Source organism: Nyctereutes procyonoides, unplaced genomic scaffold (genome assembly GCF_905146905.1).
Source record: "Nyctereutes procyonoides isolate TBG_1078 unplaced genomic scaffold, NYPRO_anot_genome, whole genome shotgun sequence".
Classification (NCBI taxonomy): Eukaryota; Metazoa; Chordata; class Mammalia; order Carnivora; family Canidae; genus Nyctereutes; species Nyctereutes procyonoides.
This window is the reverse complement of record NW_026575139.1, coordinates 11,402,652-11,419,984: the sequence shown is the minus strand read 5'-3', so window position 1 is coordinate 11,419,984 and position 17,333 is coordinate 11,402,652. Positions and strand designations below refer to the sequence as shown.

At 44.3% G+C, this 17,333-nt stretch overlaps 1 protein-coding gene across 3 annotated transcripts in view; it reads left to right on the top strand.

Moving 5' to 3' along the window:
• The window catches only part of TDP1 (tyrosyl-DNA phosphodiesterase 1), a 94,912-nt gene that overhangs the window by 57,152 nt on the left and 20,427 nt on the right, over window positions 1-17,333 (top strand). For all 3 annotated transcript variants that reach the window (XM_055304316.1, XM_055304317.1, XM_055304318.1), the window contains exons 14-15: window positions 2,783-2,885; window positions 15,266-15,374. In XM_055304316.1, coding sequence (XP_055160291.1) covers window positions 2,783-2,885; window positions 15,266-15,374 — 212 coding nt within the window. The remainder of the gene's footprint in view (window positions 1-2,782; window positions 2,886-15,265; window positions 15,375-17,333) is intronic.

Below are 17,333 nucleotides of genomic sequence, written 5' to 3'. Positions count from 1 at the left end.
GCTCCTCTAATCCCTGGAACTCACCTGGTGTGTGTGTCTACCCCCCAATGTAAACAGACATGGTTTTAGTCTCTATTTACGGTTTTTGTTTGTTGCCCATGGTTCTAGCTTGTGACTCTAGACTGTAGATCCATCTTTCCTGGCTTCTGCTGTCCCTGTAGACTTCAAACTCCAGCTTCAGGGCACAGATGGCCCTTAAAGACTGCTTTATAAGCTCCTTCAATTACATAAGTTAAATTCCTCTGAGTACATACTCTATATGATACACATCCTCTCATCCTTCTACTTCTTTGAACTATGGCTGCCCCACACCTGTTTCTGAGAAGCCTCTGCTTTATTCACTTACTTAGCAGTTTGGACAGAATCTCTGTTGGACAGTATAACTTTGGACATCTGGGATCCCGCCCTCTGGAATTCTCCAATTTTCAGAATCCTTTAATACCCCTAAAGAATAGAAAATAAGTTAATCCCAATCTTCTTTGATGAAGCATCATTCGATACCCAGTAACAACAGCACAGACCTGAGCACTGGAAGGGGAGAGAGTAGCCCCATCCAGCAGGAGACCAAAGAAAACTGAAAGAACAAGGATAGAGAACACGGTAGAAGTGAACCTAACTAACGGCAGTGACCTCAGCTAGAAGCCAAGACTGGCAGTAGACCTAGATTCTGAATGGAAGAGAAAAGCTAGAATTCTTTGGAGTTTTGGGAGCAAAAGAGTTGGTCATTAGCAGCCATGTGGTGTCACTGTACCTCACAAGACACTGGGTTTCTGGTAGACACTTGTAGGTACCTGTCTATAACACACACACTGCAGGCAGGGTTGGAATTTGGGGAAAATACCCCTTGTCTTGGCTGCCCTGGGTACCAGTGATCCAAAGTGTATTCAGATATGAAAAAATCCATAAAGATGTTCTTTTAAGGAATACTGACTTACAACCTAGAGAGCTTACTAGTGACTTTGAGTATAATTATTCAAGATGTAGTTTAGGTTCCAGATACTTGGAATTCTGTTAGGAGCTAAATACAAAGGAAGGATTGGAGGAAACCATCTGAAAAAGGTGTCTTGGTGGTCTCTCACGGTCTTTACCTTGGAATGAGCCCTCAGATCTTGGAATGTTGAAGTATGACTAGTCAGTGAAGAATGAAAGCAAGCTTTCCAGAAAGTACCTCTGTCTGGCCTGTGATGGTTATAGTTAGATAATACATGTCAAAAGAGCATTCAGGCAATAATTTAGAAAGTGGGGGACATATTCAAAGAGAGATTGCTTCTACCTTACACTCACTAGCTGGTTGTGCCATTGGACCTATGGTTTTGCCCAGGAGGTCACCATATTTTATTAGTGGCTGAAAGACCTGAAAGTAACCTCTCATCTTGGACTTCAAAAGAAAACAATTTTCCTAGAGTCACAGTACCACTATATTGTCAACTTCCCACTTGCTCTACATTTTCTGTCTTTGTGATCCATCATAGATGATGATCTTCAGGATTATGGCCCTTGAGCATCAAAGTAGAGTTTCTTGTTCTCTGCATGGTCCATTAAAGAAGGCAGGGTTGTGTTTAAGTCAGTTTAATTGTTTTAGCAGTTGTTTAGTTCTGATTTCCATAGTCCTTGTCTGTTTCCATAGGACCCTGAACAGAAATCATACTTTTCACCCTACCTGGTTATTGCTTATCTTTGATTCTGTGATTCCTGTGATGTCAGTTAAGCACTTGCTGCAGGAGAATACTTGATGCCCCAGTGCATGAATTTTGGTAGAGTTCCCGTTGTCCTTGAAGTTGGGCTGTAAGGGTCTGAATAGTTGAGAATATTCTCTGTTCTGAAAACAAAATAGAGGGCAGCCCCAGTGGCTCAGCGGTTTGGTGCCGCCTTTGGCAAAGGGCGTGATCCTGGAGACCCAGGATCGAGTCCCACATCGGGCTCCCTGCATGGAGCCTGCTTCTCCCTCTGCCTGTGTCTCTGCGCCTCTCTCTCTCTCTCTCTCTCTCTCTCTCTCTCTCTCTCATGAATAAATAAATAAAATCTCTAAAAAAAAAATAATAAAAACAATTTGGATGAGTCTCATTGGCAAAAAAAAAAATCGTGGTGGGTGTGTGTTAATTGGTGGGTGAGGGTTCTTGGCCTGGTTTGATGCAGGAGAGCATGTTTCTAGAGCTGATGCCTCAAAGCTTATGTCTGTTCGATAGCATCTGAGTTCCTCCCATCTGGTCTATTCCAAGGCTTTTTTCTTCTGTGTACCCGCAACTCTGCCCATAGAAAACATGACTTTGAACACTCCCATTTCTTTCTGGATACAAATGCCAGTCTACTACCCTCAGCTGTTTTCTTTAGATTGAAGGTAGAAATTATCACTTTCTGGCCCACAACCAAAGGAAGAAAAAAGGAATGTGAAGTTTAAGATACTATCTAAGATCATATTAACAAAGTTTTTTCTAAAAAGCTACTTTGGTATATAACAAAGACTTTCTGGCTATACCAGAGTCCTGGAAAGAAAAAGAACTTTAGACAGAAAAATAAATCTAAGAATAATTATTTGAATAGCTATCCTCAGGGAAAACACAGATAAGGGCAAATTTGTCCCAAATTAACAATTAGATAAATCCTCAGGAATATAGCACAGTAGGATTTAATACTCCATTTCTAAAAATACACAACTCTGCTAAAAACTGAATGTGATTGCAGCTTCTCTGTGGTTTTGACCAATGCCCTTGCAGCTGTGAAAGTTTGACCTGCGCTGAAATGCCTCACTGAGCCAGCCCTCTCTGTGTCCTTTTCCCTGCAGCGCAAATCTGTCCAAGGCTGCCTGGGGAGCTTTAGAGAAGAATGGTGCTCAGTTGATGATCCGTTCCTATGAGCTTGGGGTCCTTTTCCTGCCGTCAGCATTTGTAAGTTCACATTTGAAACTGCCTGAGTGGTCACACATGAAACAAGTTGGGTTTTCATGTTCTCTTCCTTCGATCATTATGACCTGCCTAAGGCCAGGAGGTAGCAGGACCAGGGTTCTAATCTAGAGCCTGTGCTCTCAACTGCTGGCCTGTGCCAACAAATATATTTAGCATTCGCTATTCTGGTGCAGTGAGATTGCTGCTCTCAGGGAGCGTACCTGATGACAGATTGAAGATAATTGCTTTAGGAAAAGTTAATCACATGTTTCACAGCATTTAAATATTGTTAAGATTCATTACAAGACGGTAGTGACAGGTCACCGAAGGGATGACTCAACCAAGAGCAAGATGTTCCTTTGGAGGCTAGAAGATTTGAGGGGGTGGTAGGGTGGGGAGAAAGATGCCTAGGGTTTAGGGTAGGCGGAGAGGAGTGGGAAGGGCATCCCATGTTGGAAGTCGCATGAGCACGTGTCAGGCAAGGAAACTCACAACATCTCGAGAAGGAGTCCAGGGGGTCACAGAGGGCCTGTGCGATCAGACTCACTGGTAAGCCCCCTAGAAACATACCAATTTGGAAGCTGTATCTCTCTCTTGGGGTGTCTAGCACAGCCAGCTTGTCTCCCCGCGTGTAGCAGTTCTCCGCTTGCAGCCAAAACCAGACAGTATGGCTGATTTTCATGTTGGGACTGGTTGTATGGGCCTTCTGATTTCTAAACACTAAAATAACTCTTGGGCCAGAGAGATGTCACACAGATCCCAAGACCACTTACCTTGCCCCTCACATTCACTCACATATTCAGTGGAATGCAATCAGAACTGCCCACATGACAGGATGGCTAATGCTTTTTTCTTCTTCTTTTTCTTTTTTTTTCTTTTTTTTGGTGGGGTTCCACCTGCTGTAGTTGAGCTTATGACAAACACACACATGATGCAGCTCCATTGTAAACCACTTGGACTAGACCAGAATATTTTTCTAAGGGAGTGCTGTGCACTTATTCTCAGGCTTAAATCCAGACCCATGTGACGTGTAGGCATAGTCTGAAGGGGCACCTGAGAGCCTCTCCCACCCACCTGTCATCTTCCCTACCTCCCTACCACACTCCAGTGAAAAGTACTTTTCTCCCTCTTTCCTCCCTCTGTCAATCTTTATCCATCTTTTTCTTCTCCAACTCAGAGGGCTTTGCTACAGAACTGTCAAATAAACTTCTCCTTAGGGTAATATCATGAAATTCTAGCACCTTTCGTTTTTTTCCTACAGAGTCAGTGGATCCTAACACTGCTTACAGCTGCTTCCCCCTCCATATCCTTGGAGACAGATGGTTCCCCCCTTCCCCCTTTTCTCTAGACAAGGATGTGACTTCCCTAGGGTTCCACAGCTGAGTGGGCTCCAGACCTCAAACCACCATCCTTACTGATTTCCCCCCTGTGATCTTTCAGCTTTATCACAGGGAAATAATAAATTTACAACGCTGGGATAATAATAGTAATTTGGTGTGACTGTAGTGACCGTAGCTTTGAACTAAGGCCAGGATTATTTCCCAATAATAGCTTAAGTAATGGAATAAATTCCATGTCACTCTTGTTTGACTTTTGTCGTTTGCATATGCCAAATTCTAGACATTTCTAACTGTTCTGACTCCATTCCTCATCACGGAAATGGTAATAAAAAAATTTATTGTGCTTTAGGTCCTCTAGACCCTGCTAAGCTAATTTTTACCTCTGATTCTATTTCTAACTGTACATTAGAGACAGCTAATAGAGGAAAAAAATAGGCATAATCATTTAGAATCCCCAAATTAGACTCTTGTCTACTGTTGCAATAAGAAAGAGCCCCCACTATAGCACATTCTAGATAAGAGATTCAGTTATTTATAAAGATTGTCAGGCAAGAATATTAACCCCCCTCCTCCACTATGCTGATAGATTCAAGAATGAGGCCCCAAGTACAGTGACCAAAAAGACAGTATTTATCCAGCAATCCGGGTTCCTTGGCATGTCTTAAGATGCAGATCCTAGAACAGTGCTTTAAAGCAGGCTTCCTCCATAACTCTAGTGAGAACCCAAAACTGTCACTGGTTTATGGTCAGTCTTTTTTCTGGGTGGGTTGCCTGTGTCCTTCACTAAACCATGCATTATTTGGGCAGGGTGCCAAAATGAGGTGTGCAGACAAGACACAGAAGTGTTTGACATTGGGGCACCTAGGGATTTCAGTCTGTTGAGCGTCCGGCTCTTGGTTTGGACTCAGGTCATGATCTCAGAGTCATGGGATTGAGCCCTGTGTCGGGCTCCACATTAGACGGGGAGCCAGCTTGGAATTCTTTCTTCCTCTCCCTCTTTCAAATAAATAAATCTTAAAAAAAAAAAAAAAAAAAAAAGTGTTTAACCCTCCCAGGAAGCCTACTAGTCACATTGAGCAAGGTCATTTTAAAAAGGCACTTTCTGGGACACCTGGGTGGCCCAGGGTGTGATCCCTGGGTCCTGGGATTGGGTCCTGCATCGGGCTCCCTGCATGGAGCCTGCTTCCCCCTCTGCTTATGTTTCTGCCTCTCTGTGTATCTCATGAATAAGTAAATAAAATCTTACATACATACATATGTACATACACAGGCACTTTCTTTGAGAGATGTCCAGGTGCAGCCTAGGTGCCAAGATCTGTGAGACAAGTAATTGGCCTCGGTAAGCAGAACCCAAAGGGCTGAAAGTAGGTGTTCAGGTCCTTTTCGTTGCTCTCAAAAGAAACAAACTTGAGCTTCTGTAAGTCCGCAAAAGGAGGGTAGTTTTTGAAGAGATGCTGAAAGGCCTGGCATGGCATCAGTGGCACAGCAGAGCCTTGAGGATTGGTGTAGGGCCAGCCCTGGGAACCTCAGCAGCATACCACCTGTCTGGGTGGCTCCCACTGGTGACCCCTCTGCAGTGGCTTGTGCACTCATTTGGCAGCCATTCCACATTTAAGGACTTCCTGAGGTTAGTTCTGTTTTTCATGCTTCTGTCCTGCCCTGACCCTGTCCCGTAACAGCAGGCCTGTGTCCCAGAGAAGGGCAGATTGTTGTGAGCTAGGAAGCCACCCTACTGCAAGAGGGTATCACCCATAAGTGAGTTGTGTGTTTTATCAGTTTGCATTAAACCATGTCAGGGAATTTTGCAACAGAAGAGACTTTGTCCTTAAGCTACTGTGTCACTTACCGGTATATGAAGCTTCTGAATGACCAATAGACCTTTGCTTGGTCTTCACAGAAGAATTACATTAACAATTACATTAACATTTATGGTTTTGACTCTGTGAGGGTAACCCAAAGATCTTTGCCATGAGGTGATTTGTCAGTTTGCTGAGGTAACTTGAATGCAGGATGAAACATTTAGCTTGTGAAGGAGAGACTGTACAGCACAACTCCACGGCTGCCCTCCTCAGAGTATATCCCAGGCTCATAACTGAACATTCCAGCCTATCTGGAGTGACCTTGCAGTCCCTCTGTTCAGCTCCACCAGCTCTCCATGCCTCCAGCTCAGGAGCCCTGAGGATAGGAGGAGGAACGAGATGGAGTCTTCCTTTTCATGAAGTTCACAGATAAGTTCAGGAAAACAGATGATACTATGTGATGAGAACTGTGGCGTGGAGGGTTCACAACATATGGACTCTGAGGAAAGGAGCATGCAATCTGCCGGGGGGCCCTGTGGAAGGCTTCAGTAAGGAGATGACGTTTGACCTGGGTCTTGAAAAATGAGTTATGAGCTTAACCCATCGTCAAGGGAGAAGAGGCTTCCAGACAGAGAGAACAGGGCAGGTTCTATTTGAGGAACAGCAGGCCATTCCATGTGCCTGGGAAGGGGCTGTGATGTGGCTTTTGGGGTTTTTTTGTTTTTAAGATTTTTTTTTAAAATTTATTTATGAGAGACAGAGGGAGAAGCAGGCTAGGCTCTCTGCGGGGAGTCCCAGGCAGGATTCTATCCCAACACCCCAGGATCATGACCTGAGCCACCAAGGTGCCCCTAGGCCATAGGCTTTGAGGTTGGATGCCTGTTTTGAAGGAGACTGGCAAGCAAGACCCCCTGGAATTGTACTTTGTCCCAAGAGGAATATAGAAAGCCACCAGTTTTTTAAGCAGGATTAGTGATGTAATCGGGCCATTTTTCAGAGAATTTGAAGCTTATAAGATACTTACCCAATTATGAGTATAATTTAAGTTATATTATTCAAAAGGTACCTGAGGATAAAGGCCTTGTAAATCTTACCAAATCATCTTCATCACCTAAGCCATACTATTATAAAAATTTGATTACTGATTCCTATTACCTTCACCCTACCATCCAAGCTCAAAGTGTATAAAGTCACCTCTGATTCCTCTTTTCTGCCCAAGCTTTGGTGCTTAATGCTGCTTAATAACTTAATGCTGCTTGATAATCAGTCATTTCTGGTCATTCTTGCTGCCACTGTATCCATGGCATGTCAGCTCCTGCTACAGTACCCTCCCACCGTGCTTCCCAAGGCAGCTTCCAAGCTCCTCTCCACACCTAGCTGCCAGGGTGTCTGTTAAACCGCACATCAGGTCACGTCACCCATCTTCAAATCTTGTTAGGTAGAAGCCAGACTCCTTAACATAGCTGACTTTTCTCTTCATGCCCTGACTCCTCTCCTGACTACTTGGGCCTGACCACTCTCTCTCTTTCCTGGCCCTTCATGTTCCAGCTCATTATGAATCGAGCCCATCTGTATTCTCCAGAGAAAGAGAACCAATAGGATCTATAGGTACGTGTAGAAAGAGATTTATTGTGAGGCATTGGCTCACATGATTTTGGGGCTAGGAAGTCTCAGCCTCTGCTATCTGCCAGCTAGAGACCCAGGAGAGCTGGTGGTGTAGTTGCACTAGCTGTAGAGTCTGAAGGTCTGAGGATCAGGAGAGTTGATGCTCTCAATGCCCATCTGAGTTTGGGAAAAGACCTGGGTCCCAGCCAACAAAGAGGAAATTCATCCTTCTTCACCCTTTTTGTTCTAGTGAGGACATCAACAGATTGGATGATACCTACCCATATTGAGGGGTTTGGGGCAGTCTGTTTCAGTCTACTGACTCAAATGCTAGTATCACCCAGAAACACCCCCAAGACCCCAAGTGAGTAACGTTTAACTGGTCATCCGGTATCTGATGGCCCAGTCAAGTGGACACCTAATAACCATGTCATCATCAGACTTAACCTACATCAGGAACAGTACCCCTACACCCCCAAACCCACCTGCCTTCCCTGTCTCCACTCTAGATTGCTCCTCCTTTGCATCCCACAGCTTTCTAGAACCTGGGCTTAGCACATAGCCCTTGTATTATTGTTTCCTTGTGTGTGTCCTTGACTATAAGCTGCTTTCTCCCAGGGCTTGGCACATCTGTTAGTTGATGTTGCTTCCTTTCAGTTCCTAGAGTACACACTGTCCTTTCTGTGAGGAGAGCAAATGTGGACAACAGTGGCTGTGGACACCATGTGGATTTAGCCAGTGGACGTTGTATGCAGTAGGTGTTCAAATATGTTTGTAAGCAATTTGCAATCTAGAGTGGCTCGCCTATCTTGTTGAAGGTAAAGCACACGTACACACCCTTAGGAGTCTGTTGCGGTACTTGGCAATGCCAATCCCTATACCTTTAGTAGATGTTCTTAAAGTTTCAAGTATTGTTAGTCTGAAAGAGGTTACTGATGAAAACTTGGTTTGTTATCAGATGAGGCCTTGCCTTCATTACTTCAGTATTAGTAAGACTTGCTTTTTAATATTTTCAGTTACAAGTTTACCAAATAGACTTACTTAATACCCTGTTCTATAATCACTTCAACTGGACATCGTCCAAAATCCAGTTTCTTTAGATCAGCCCACCTTTGTGCTTCTTAGCAGAGCTCCATATCCAAAACACCCGTGCTTTCTGAGTTATCAGTAACTGGAGTTGCCACTTTCGTCCTTCCCCAGGAGGCCATCCTGATCCTTGTGTTCTGGAACACTGACTTGAGGTTGGCAGTGCAAGCAGTCCAATTTTGTGCCCAGAATCAAGAGTCTCAGACGCTGCTGATGCAGTCACCTAGAGGGCCCCTCAGCTCCGTACTTTGCCACAGCCATAATAATGACCTGTGACTCAGAAACCAATGGTTGCATGGAAGGACATTCTCTATTGGGTAAAAATAAGGGATGCGGAGCCACCATCTTTCATTCATGGTACGGAAGCTAAGTCTCCGGTAACCAGTGATTTGTTCTCATTTTTTTCTGCTTTTAAATGAATGAATCAGTAAACCTAACATTTCAAGATGAAGCTAACTGGCTTTAGAGCCATAGGGTCAATAGCTTTCCCTTTGGGAACACTTTCAGGAGCTTTGGGGATTGATGTCAAGTGTACATTTGACTGTGTACATAGTGCTTAGCTATTGTTACACAGTAGGTGCTTAAAAGACCATTCTTTTGAGGTCTAATACCAATTTATCAAGTATATAAATTTTGTTGGGTTTATGCCTTTAAGTGTATTTAACTTTTACATTAGACTCTAACTCATTTAGGTTCAAAAAGTTTTGAATATAGGAAAAATCCAACAATTTCAAAGATGGGTGGCTGTATTCCAAATCCTAAGGCATCTGTCAGTGTTTCAGGGAGATGGAAGTTTTCTATTTGAACTTCATGCATTTTGGTGTTTATGGAGCACATACTTTGTTAGGCACTGACTTAGTCCTGGACTCATTCCTGCCTGGTACTTTGGGGGCCACAATGCCCCCTACCTCTGGGAATTAATGCACATGACCATCTAAGAATCCTGGATCAATGGCCAAAACCCTTTTCTCCAGACAAAGGTAGCCTGAGCTTTCCTGCACTTACCTTAGCACTGAGGGACCTCTCAGCCCCTTCTGAGCCCTAGATGCGTCTGCCTCCAAGATAGCAGCTTCCCTTTTCTTTCATCAGAATCAGAAATGCTTCAGTTGAATCCACAAGAACTGTATCAAGTCTCTCTTCTCCGTTGTGGTTAAGCTATTTTATATACCACAAGTATTTGCTTTCTTATTGTCCCTGTGGCTCCAGCTGGAAAAACTGATGAAATTCACAGGCGCCGCCACCTTGAACCTCCCCTCCCCACACCATCCCTGACCACCTGCCATCTGTTGAGGGTACTCAGGGCTTCCTGCGGGGCTGCAGGTGATCAGTACTATTTCAAATGGAGTTTTCTCCTAAGCTATCGTGTTCTCCCACTCAGCCAATACAGCCGCTTCCTGGCATTCTACTCCTTCGTCTTTCTCATCCACATCCGGTCGCCACATCCTGTCCCCCTCTGCCCTAGCAAGAGTTTTGGTACCTCCTGCTGTAGGTCATTGTCTTCTCCTTCCCTGGACAGACGGATTGCATCTCTCCCCTCGCTCCCCATCTTGGCTACGACTACACCTCCAGAGCTCACCTGCCAGGGTCTGCATTCCCCTGACTTTGAACCTGCAGTGTGTCCTCTTGGCCCACAAGACAACGTCCAGAATTCTTTGCGTGATGGCAGGGCCCACTGTGACCTGGAACAGCGTGCCTCCCAACCTCTGTTCCTGCCCTTCCCCCTGCATCCCCCACACCCCCAGAGCTCCAGTCACCTGTGAGTGCTTGTTGGCAGATGAGCGAGGTAGGCTGTGTCATGAGTAGCACAAATGCCACTTATTAGTTGCATGATCCTGTGCTACTAGTCTTTACCTCTTAGAAAGTGATTATTATGGAAAGAGAATGTAGAATGTGTTGGAAAACAAACAGGGACCAAGCCAAGGAACTCTGGGAGCCCACAGTGCTGGAGGAACCAAGATGACTGGAGTTGGGGTCCCACATACAAGCTGTTAGGCTTTGGACCTATTCCTTCCATGGGCTTCCATTTTCTCAGTGTGAAGTGGGGACAGTGCAGTAACTCACTTTGTAGCATTGTTTGAGAATTGAGAGTGCCTATAAATTGTTCAATCAGTGCCTGGCACTTGGCAAGTACTGAGCAGTTGGCAGTAGCAGCACCAACACGTGGACCAAGCAATTCAGCAGGTGGGAGGCAGAGGTCAAACTCTTGAACTCATACCCGTGGTGATTGATAGGATGCTGTTCCTTTTTCTCCTTCTGAAGTATACTCCACCCCATAGACCTAGCCCTTCACTTATCAAAAACCCACCCTTCTTGTGCCTGTTGGGCTTATTCCCCTCCATGAAGCTTTCCCTAAGCCCCCACCCGGAAACACAGTGGGTCATACATGGCCTTATGGGAAAGACAAAACAGCCACCTTTCTGTATTTCACCTCCTTGTCAATTAGACCATCTTTGATTACCTATGCTACTTCTAGAAGGCTCACTGTCATTACCGTTTTACCGAAAACTTGATGCCTTGTAAAGGGTTTTACTGCTGGAGGATGCTGATCGGATGCAACTAAAAAATACACAGTACCTCCAACTGAAATTCGCACATGTTTCTTGTTCTCTCTGGTTGAGCTAAGCCGCCAAACTTAATCCGTCACGGTGATAACAGTTCTTTTCCTCCCAGGGCTGATGAAGGGAAAAGCCAGTAATTTCTCAAGTGTGATAGCTGTCCACCCTCTCACCTGGTGTTTTATAAATATATTGTCTTAACTGTCTTTTAAGTATCTGTGCCTGGGAGGGTGCCTTCCTCTGTTTTATAAACTGCCAAGTGATACCACTGTGATGTATAAATAATGATAATTAGATGACAGCCTCAAATTATTTGACACCCAGATTGAAAGGGAAAATGGTACTTTTTTTCCCTTTCCACCCCTATAATACCCTAGAATTTGATCTAAATGGCATTCAGGAAAGCATATTACTTCCTGTCAGACGTGGATGGCTCAAAGCTTCTCTTATGTGAAGTGAGACAGCACAGAACAGGCACGTGCCAAAACACGTTGGGGCATCAGATGTGGGCCAGGCTGTAAAGGCTTGTCATCCTTTACCATGATTTTTTTGAAAATAACAGAAATAGAGTAGGAGCCAAAGGATATGGAAGTTTTTACCTGAAACTCCATGTAAAGTATTTGCTAATCATTAAATGACATCACTTCCCAACCTCTGGACTCATTCCAGAATTTGGTTCCTCATGATTTGGTCTGTGTTAGCGTTACCTCTTACACTTTCAAGGTACTCTTCCTTTGTTGTGGCTTCTGGTGGGTGAACATGAGATTGTTTGCTTAGTTGAAGGAACAGAAGACTAAGAATCAGAAAGGCAGTGTTTGACCTCCAGCCCTACCACTTAGTGGCTATACGACTTTGGGCATCTATCTAGCCTCCATTTTATTTCGTCCCCAATAAAATAGGAGTAATTTCATCACAAGAACATGGTAAATGTACTAATTTCTATCCACATGCAAGTCATGGTTCTAAATAAATTACTGTCAGCATACGATTTACTAGGTGAGGAAACTCAGGCCCAGAAGGGTTAAGTAATTTTCCTAGAGTCACACAGCAAATAAGGGATAAGCACAAGGAAGCACATAAGGTTCTTCTCAGATCCAGAACTAGTTGAAGGTTAGCTGTGAGGAGGGCACCAACACTGACTGATGTGGAGATGGCCCAGCAGCCCTCTGCAGGGTGGGAGGAAGTGTGGGCGAGGGGGCAGGTGGCAGTGTTCCTTTTCAGGTGTCCTTGGTCCTCCTGCCCCCTCCCTCCTCTGCCTTCACATATCCCTGATTTTTAATGTTTTCCTTCCTTGTCTTTGAAATCCATTTCCTTCCCCTTCCATTGACCCTACCCACTCTCTTCTGAATGCAGCTGGTTTGTCTCTGAGCTTTTGTCACCATGCTGTCTTGTGTCCCTGTTACCATCCGCTGTCCCACCTCCCAGGCTCTCAGTCTTCTGACTGGCAATTAGATCTGTTCTCATCTGTGCCCGTCAGCCTTTAGAGTGGAGCTTCTCCATTCAGAAACCTGCAGCTCCCCACAGTATATCAGAGTCGGGGCCATACCCTTTAGCCGGGGGACCCGTGCTGCTGTGGATCAGAAGTGACACACAACCAACCCCAACCAGGGTAAGAAAAAAGGCAAAACCCGGGAAGTGAGTCCCTTGCTTCAGGCACAGCTGAATCCAGGGTTTTGGACTGTATTATCAGTTCATTTTGAAGTACTTGAGAGCCCCCAGCAGCTTAAGGCTCCCATCTTACTAAATGAAAGATTGCCTCTTCCCTGACACCTCTGAGAGGAGTCACCAAGGCCTGGGTTTGGGCCCAGTTAAAGAGGTACAGGCCACAGAGACCCATACTGCTTCCCATTCAAACCGTCTCCTGTCCGGTTCTCTCCAGTGTTGTCAGGCCGCCTCCTGTGCGTTAGCTCATTCACTCCCCATCCCCCCCTAATGGGCCTGCTCTGTGCTTTTCCAAATCTGCCTTGTGTTATGCTGATCTCCCTTGATGTTCTTGCCTGCCATCTCTCTGTTTACCAAAATTAGACCAATTTCTCAAGACCCAGCTGTAATCTTTTCTACAAAGCCTTTCCTTATCCCAAAATTGGTAAAAAGGCATATCTTCCTTTTCTAGGTTGCATTCAACAGGTTATCACTTACCGCCTTTTGATGTGTTACTCATCATCTTCATCAATGCTGGACCTTTCTTCATCACCTGTACCTTTCTACAGGTCTTCTTGTGCACAGAGCACTTACCCGTTTGATTTGTTCTTATGCAAAAGCCTCTAGAGTCAGCAGACAAGATACCTTTATCCTATTTTTGCAGCTCAGCACTGCTTGAACACCAGCTGTGCACCAAGACTAGGTGCTGATGTGGAAGAGACACTTTAACGTGATGACATTCAGATTGCTTCATTCTGATTTTGCAGATGAGGAAATTGGGGTCTAGTAACCGAGTGTCCAGGTGTCCCACTGACCGTTGGTTTTAGCTCCTGGCACACACAAGCTCTTTGCCACCTCTGCACCTTTTCAGATGCTATTTCTTCTGCCTGGAATATTTCCACTCTCACCTCTTCTAGCCCGACTCCTCTTTCAGAGTCTAATTAAAACATCACTTTTGGGGATCCCTGGATGGTTCAGCGGTTTAGTGCCTGCCTTTGGCCCAGGGTGTAGTCCTGGAGTCCTGGGATCAAGTCCCGCATCAGGCTCCTTGCATGGAGCCTGCTTCTCTCTCTGCCTCTCTCTCTCTGTGTCTCATGAATAAATAAATAAATAAAATCTTTTTTAAAAAAAAAATCACTTTTTCAGGGAGGCTTCTCTTGGCAAACCCCCCCACCCCAACCCCCATGTCTAAAACAGGTCTATTCTCTCTTGTAGTACTTCTGCTTTTCTTCATAGTGGTCCTCACAAGTATGTATTTATTTTACTTATTTATAAACGCACTAGACTATGTGACCCATGAGGACAGGGATGATGACATCTTTGTTAACTTTAGGCACTCAGTGCCTGGCACCATGCCTACACAGAAGGGGCACTCAAGAAATGTGTTGAATGAACAAACGCAAATACCAGCCATTCTCACAGCTCCGTGAATGCCAGAGCAATGTGTTATAACTCATTGCCTGAAGCCCAGGGCAGCGTAACTCCAGCTCTTACCATGTCCTATCCGAGGCCCATGAGCAGCCTCCCCTGCTCACTTCTCTGAGCATCAAGACTAAGCACTATAGTTCTGGTTCTTTGTAGGGTTCCAAGGACAGGAGCACTATTTGACATGCGGGTATTTAGGACAGAGGGTGGGTATGTGTTTGGATGGGTAAACAGAAGGGGATGAGAGGCAAACTGATTTGCAAGCAAGGTGCTGGGATAACCCACCAGGGAAGCCAGAAGAGGAGGATCGGCATGTGGAGGCATGGGGAGCGTGAGGTTCACATGTTAAACACCTGCACTGCTGCAGGGGCCCTGTCCTAGAAGGCTGCAGTGGTTCTCCACATCAGCCGAGATACAGAATACCTTGTACCCTGGTTAAGATCTAAAAATAATACCCTATTCTGGAGTTCTTGGAATAAACCTTCCAGTTTGGTGAGTCTGGAATAGTTTTTGTTTCTATATTCCTCTCACATTATATTGGAACACTTTCATTATACATGAAGGCAACTTTTATTCTTACACCAGAGTGAGCAGCCTGTTACTATAGCAATATTGGAATTATTTATATACAGTGTCTTGTACACACTCCTTGCAGACTGTACAGAGCGGCTAGGAGAAATGGGCTATGAGAGCCACAATTGTTTTTTCTTTTATTAAACTTTGTGAACTTTGTTAAAATTTAATTTTTAAAATTCAAACCTCCTCTTTTTAGGAAAGATTAAGGCAGGTGTAAATATCTTACCTATCAAACATTGAAAAATAGCTCTGAAATAACTTCAGTTTTGCTATGAGTACCATAAAGATATCATTGCTTCTTGAGATCTTTTTCAGAAAATGGGGTGCAAACAGAGATTCCCTCTATGTGTTCACAGGGCTTGGACAGCTTCAAAGTAAAACAGAAATTCTTCTCAGGGAGCAAGGAGCCAGCAGCCGCCTTTCCTGTGCCATATGACCTGCCTCCAGAACTGTATGGAAATAAAGGTAGGATACACATGAAAGGAAATCGTGTTTGGTACCAAAACAGAAATTGCTCAAAAGAAGCCGTTGGTATCTTATGGAACACTTGGAAACAGGCTTGCAGAAGCCCCTTGGCTGCCCTGTCTGGGGCCCTAGAGCTATAGTTCTCAAACTGGTTGGTCCAGGAAACCCCTCGGCACCCTTATTATTAACGATCACAAGGAGCTTTGACTTACGCGGGGTTTTGTATCTTTGAGATTTACTATATTAGAAATCAAAACCATGAATCTTTTATATTAGTTTTTTAAATAATAGTAATAGGCCTATTATATATATATATATATATATATATATATATATATATATATATATATATAAAATATTTTTTAATTTACTATTTAAAAAAAAAGTGAGGAAGGTGGCATTATTTACAGTTTTGCTGGCCTCTTTACTATAAAAGACCACTAAATTCTCATAGCTGCTCTGTTGCAGTATACATCACAAAGCCTGTTACACTCTCAAGAAGTGAAAATGACAAATAATGGCTTAATACTTTGATGAAGATAATTTTGACTTCACAAAACCCTCCATCCTCTTAAAAGGGAGATCCCCAGGCTCCTCTAGATAGTGTTTCATAATAGAAAGTCATTGGAATATTGGTTCAGGTTCCTGGTGTTTATGGAGGAGAGCTGGCTGGCATGGGTGGCACCAGCGCCATCCCAAGTCTGACCCAGCGACACAGGCTGCAGTACCATTTTTCTTACCCCTAGGATGTCTGTCTCTAAAGCAACTTCACACCTACCAGACTCACACAGGAGCAGAAGTATAATCAGGACATGCTTATTAATTTAAAATTGGCTAAAGGGGGAGCCCGGGTGGCTCAGCGGTTTAGCACCGCCTTTGGCCCAGGGTGTGATCCTGGAGACCCAGGATCGAGTCCCACGTCAGGTTCCCTGCATGGAGCCTGCTTCTCCCTCTGCCTGTGTCTCTGCCTCTCTCTCTGTCATGAATAAATAAATAAAAGCTTTAAAAAAAAAAATTGGCAAAAGGTTCTATTATAACCAGCATATTTTCCCCTGGAAGGTAGATGCCTACACAGCCAGATTATAGTCAATGGTTTTTGAGTAAGTTCTGAATCTCAACAGGGAAAAGGGAAAGTGTGGTTTTTGTTTAGAAAGCTTTAATGATGGGGCAGCCCGGGTGGCTCAGCGGTTTAGCGCCACGTTCAGTCCAGGACATGATCCTGGAGACCCCGGATCAAGTCCCACGTCCGGCTCCCTGCTTGGAGCTGGCTTCTCCCTCTGCCTGTGTCTCTGCCTCTCAATCTCTGTGTCTCTCATGAATAAATAAATAAAATCTTTAAAAAAAAAAAAAAGAAAAAAAGTTTTAATGATGTCACACCATTAATATTCCAAAATCTCTGATTCCCTATCAGAGTCAGCTTTGCCCACTGGGTCCCTTTCTTCCCTGGACAGTGCTACATGGGTTCTAGTTACTTCCCCATCCTCACTTGCCCTTTCTGGCTTTCATGGTAAACCAAACCTTCCCCTTCCAATGGATCTGTTTCTTCGATTGTGTTAACTTTGTTAGATGTGTCTCCTGCTGTCTAACAGGTGACTTTGGCTGTAATGAGTTGTGTTGATAGCAAGTTTCAGAAGGCATTTTTTTTCCCCTTCTTTCTAAGCTGTGTACGTTTGAGTCCTCTAAATTTTTTGTGTATTTATGCATCTTCATTTTTCACTAGCAAGATTATACAGGTTTTGTCAGAATTTCAGAGAATCTGTGCCCCTTCCCACCCCCACACAAATGAAAAATAGTGTTTTAGAACCAGGCTGTGTGCTTGCACCATCCTCGCAACTTATTAAGTGACCTTGGGCAGTTATTTTCTTTCTCTAGCCTTAATGTTTCTCTCTGTAAAATGGGAGGAAAAAAGCACCTACTTCATAGAGTTTATGAAGAAGAGTGACCTGGATGCTGTCTGTA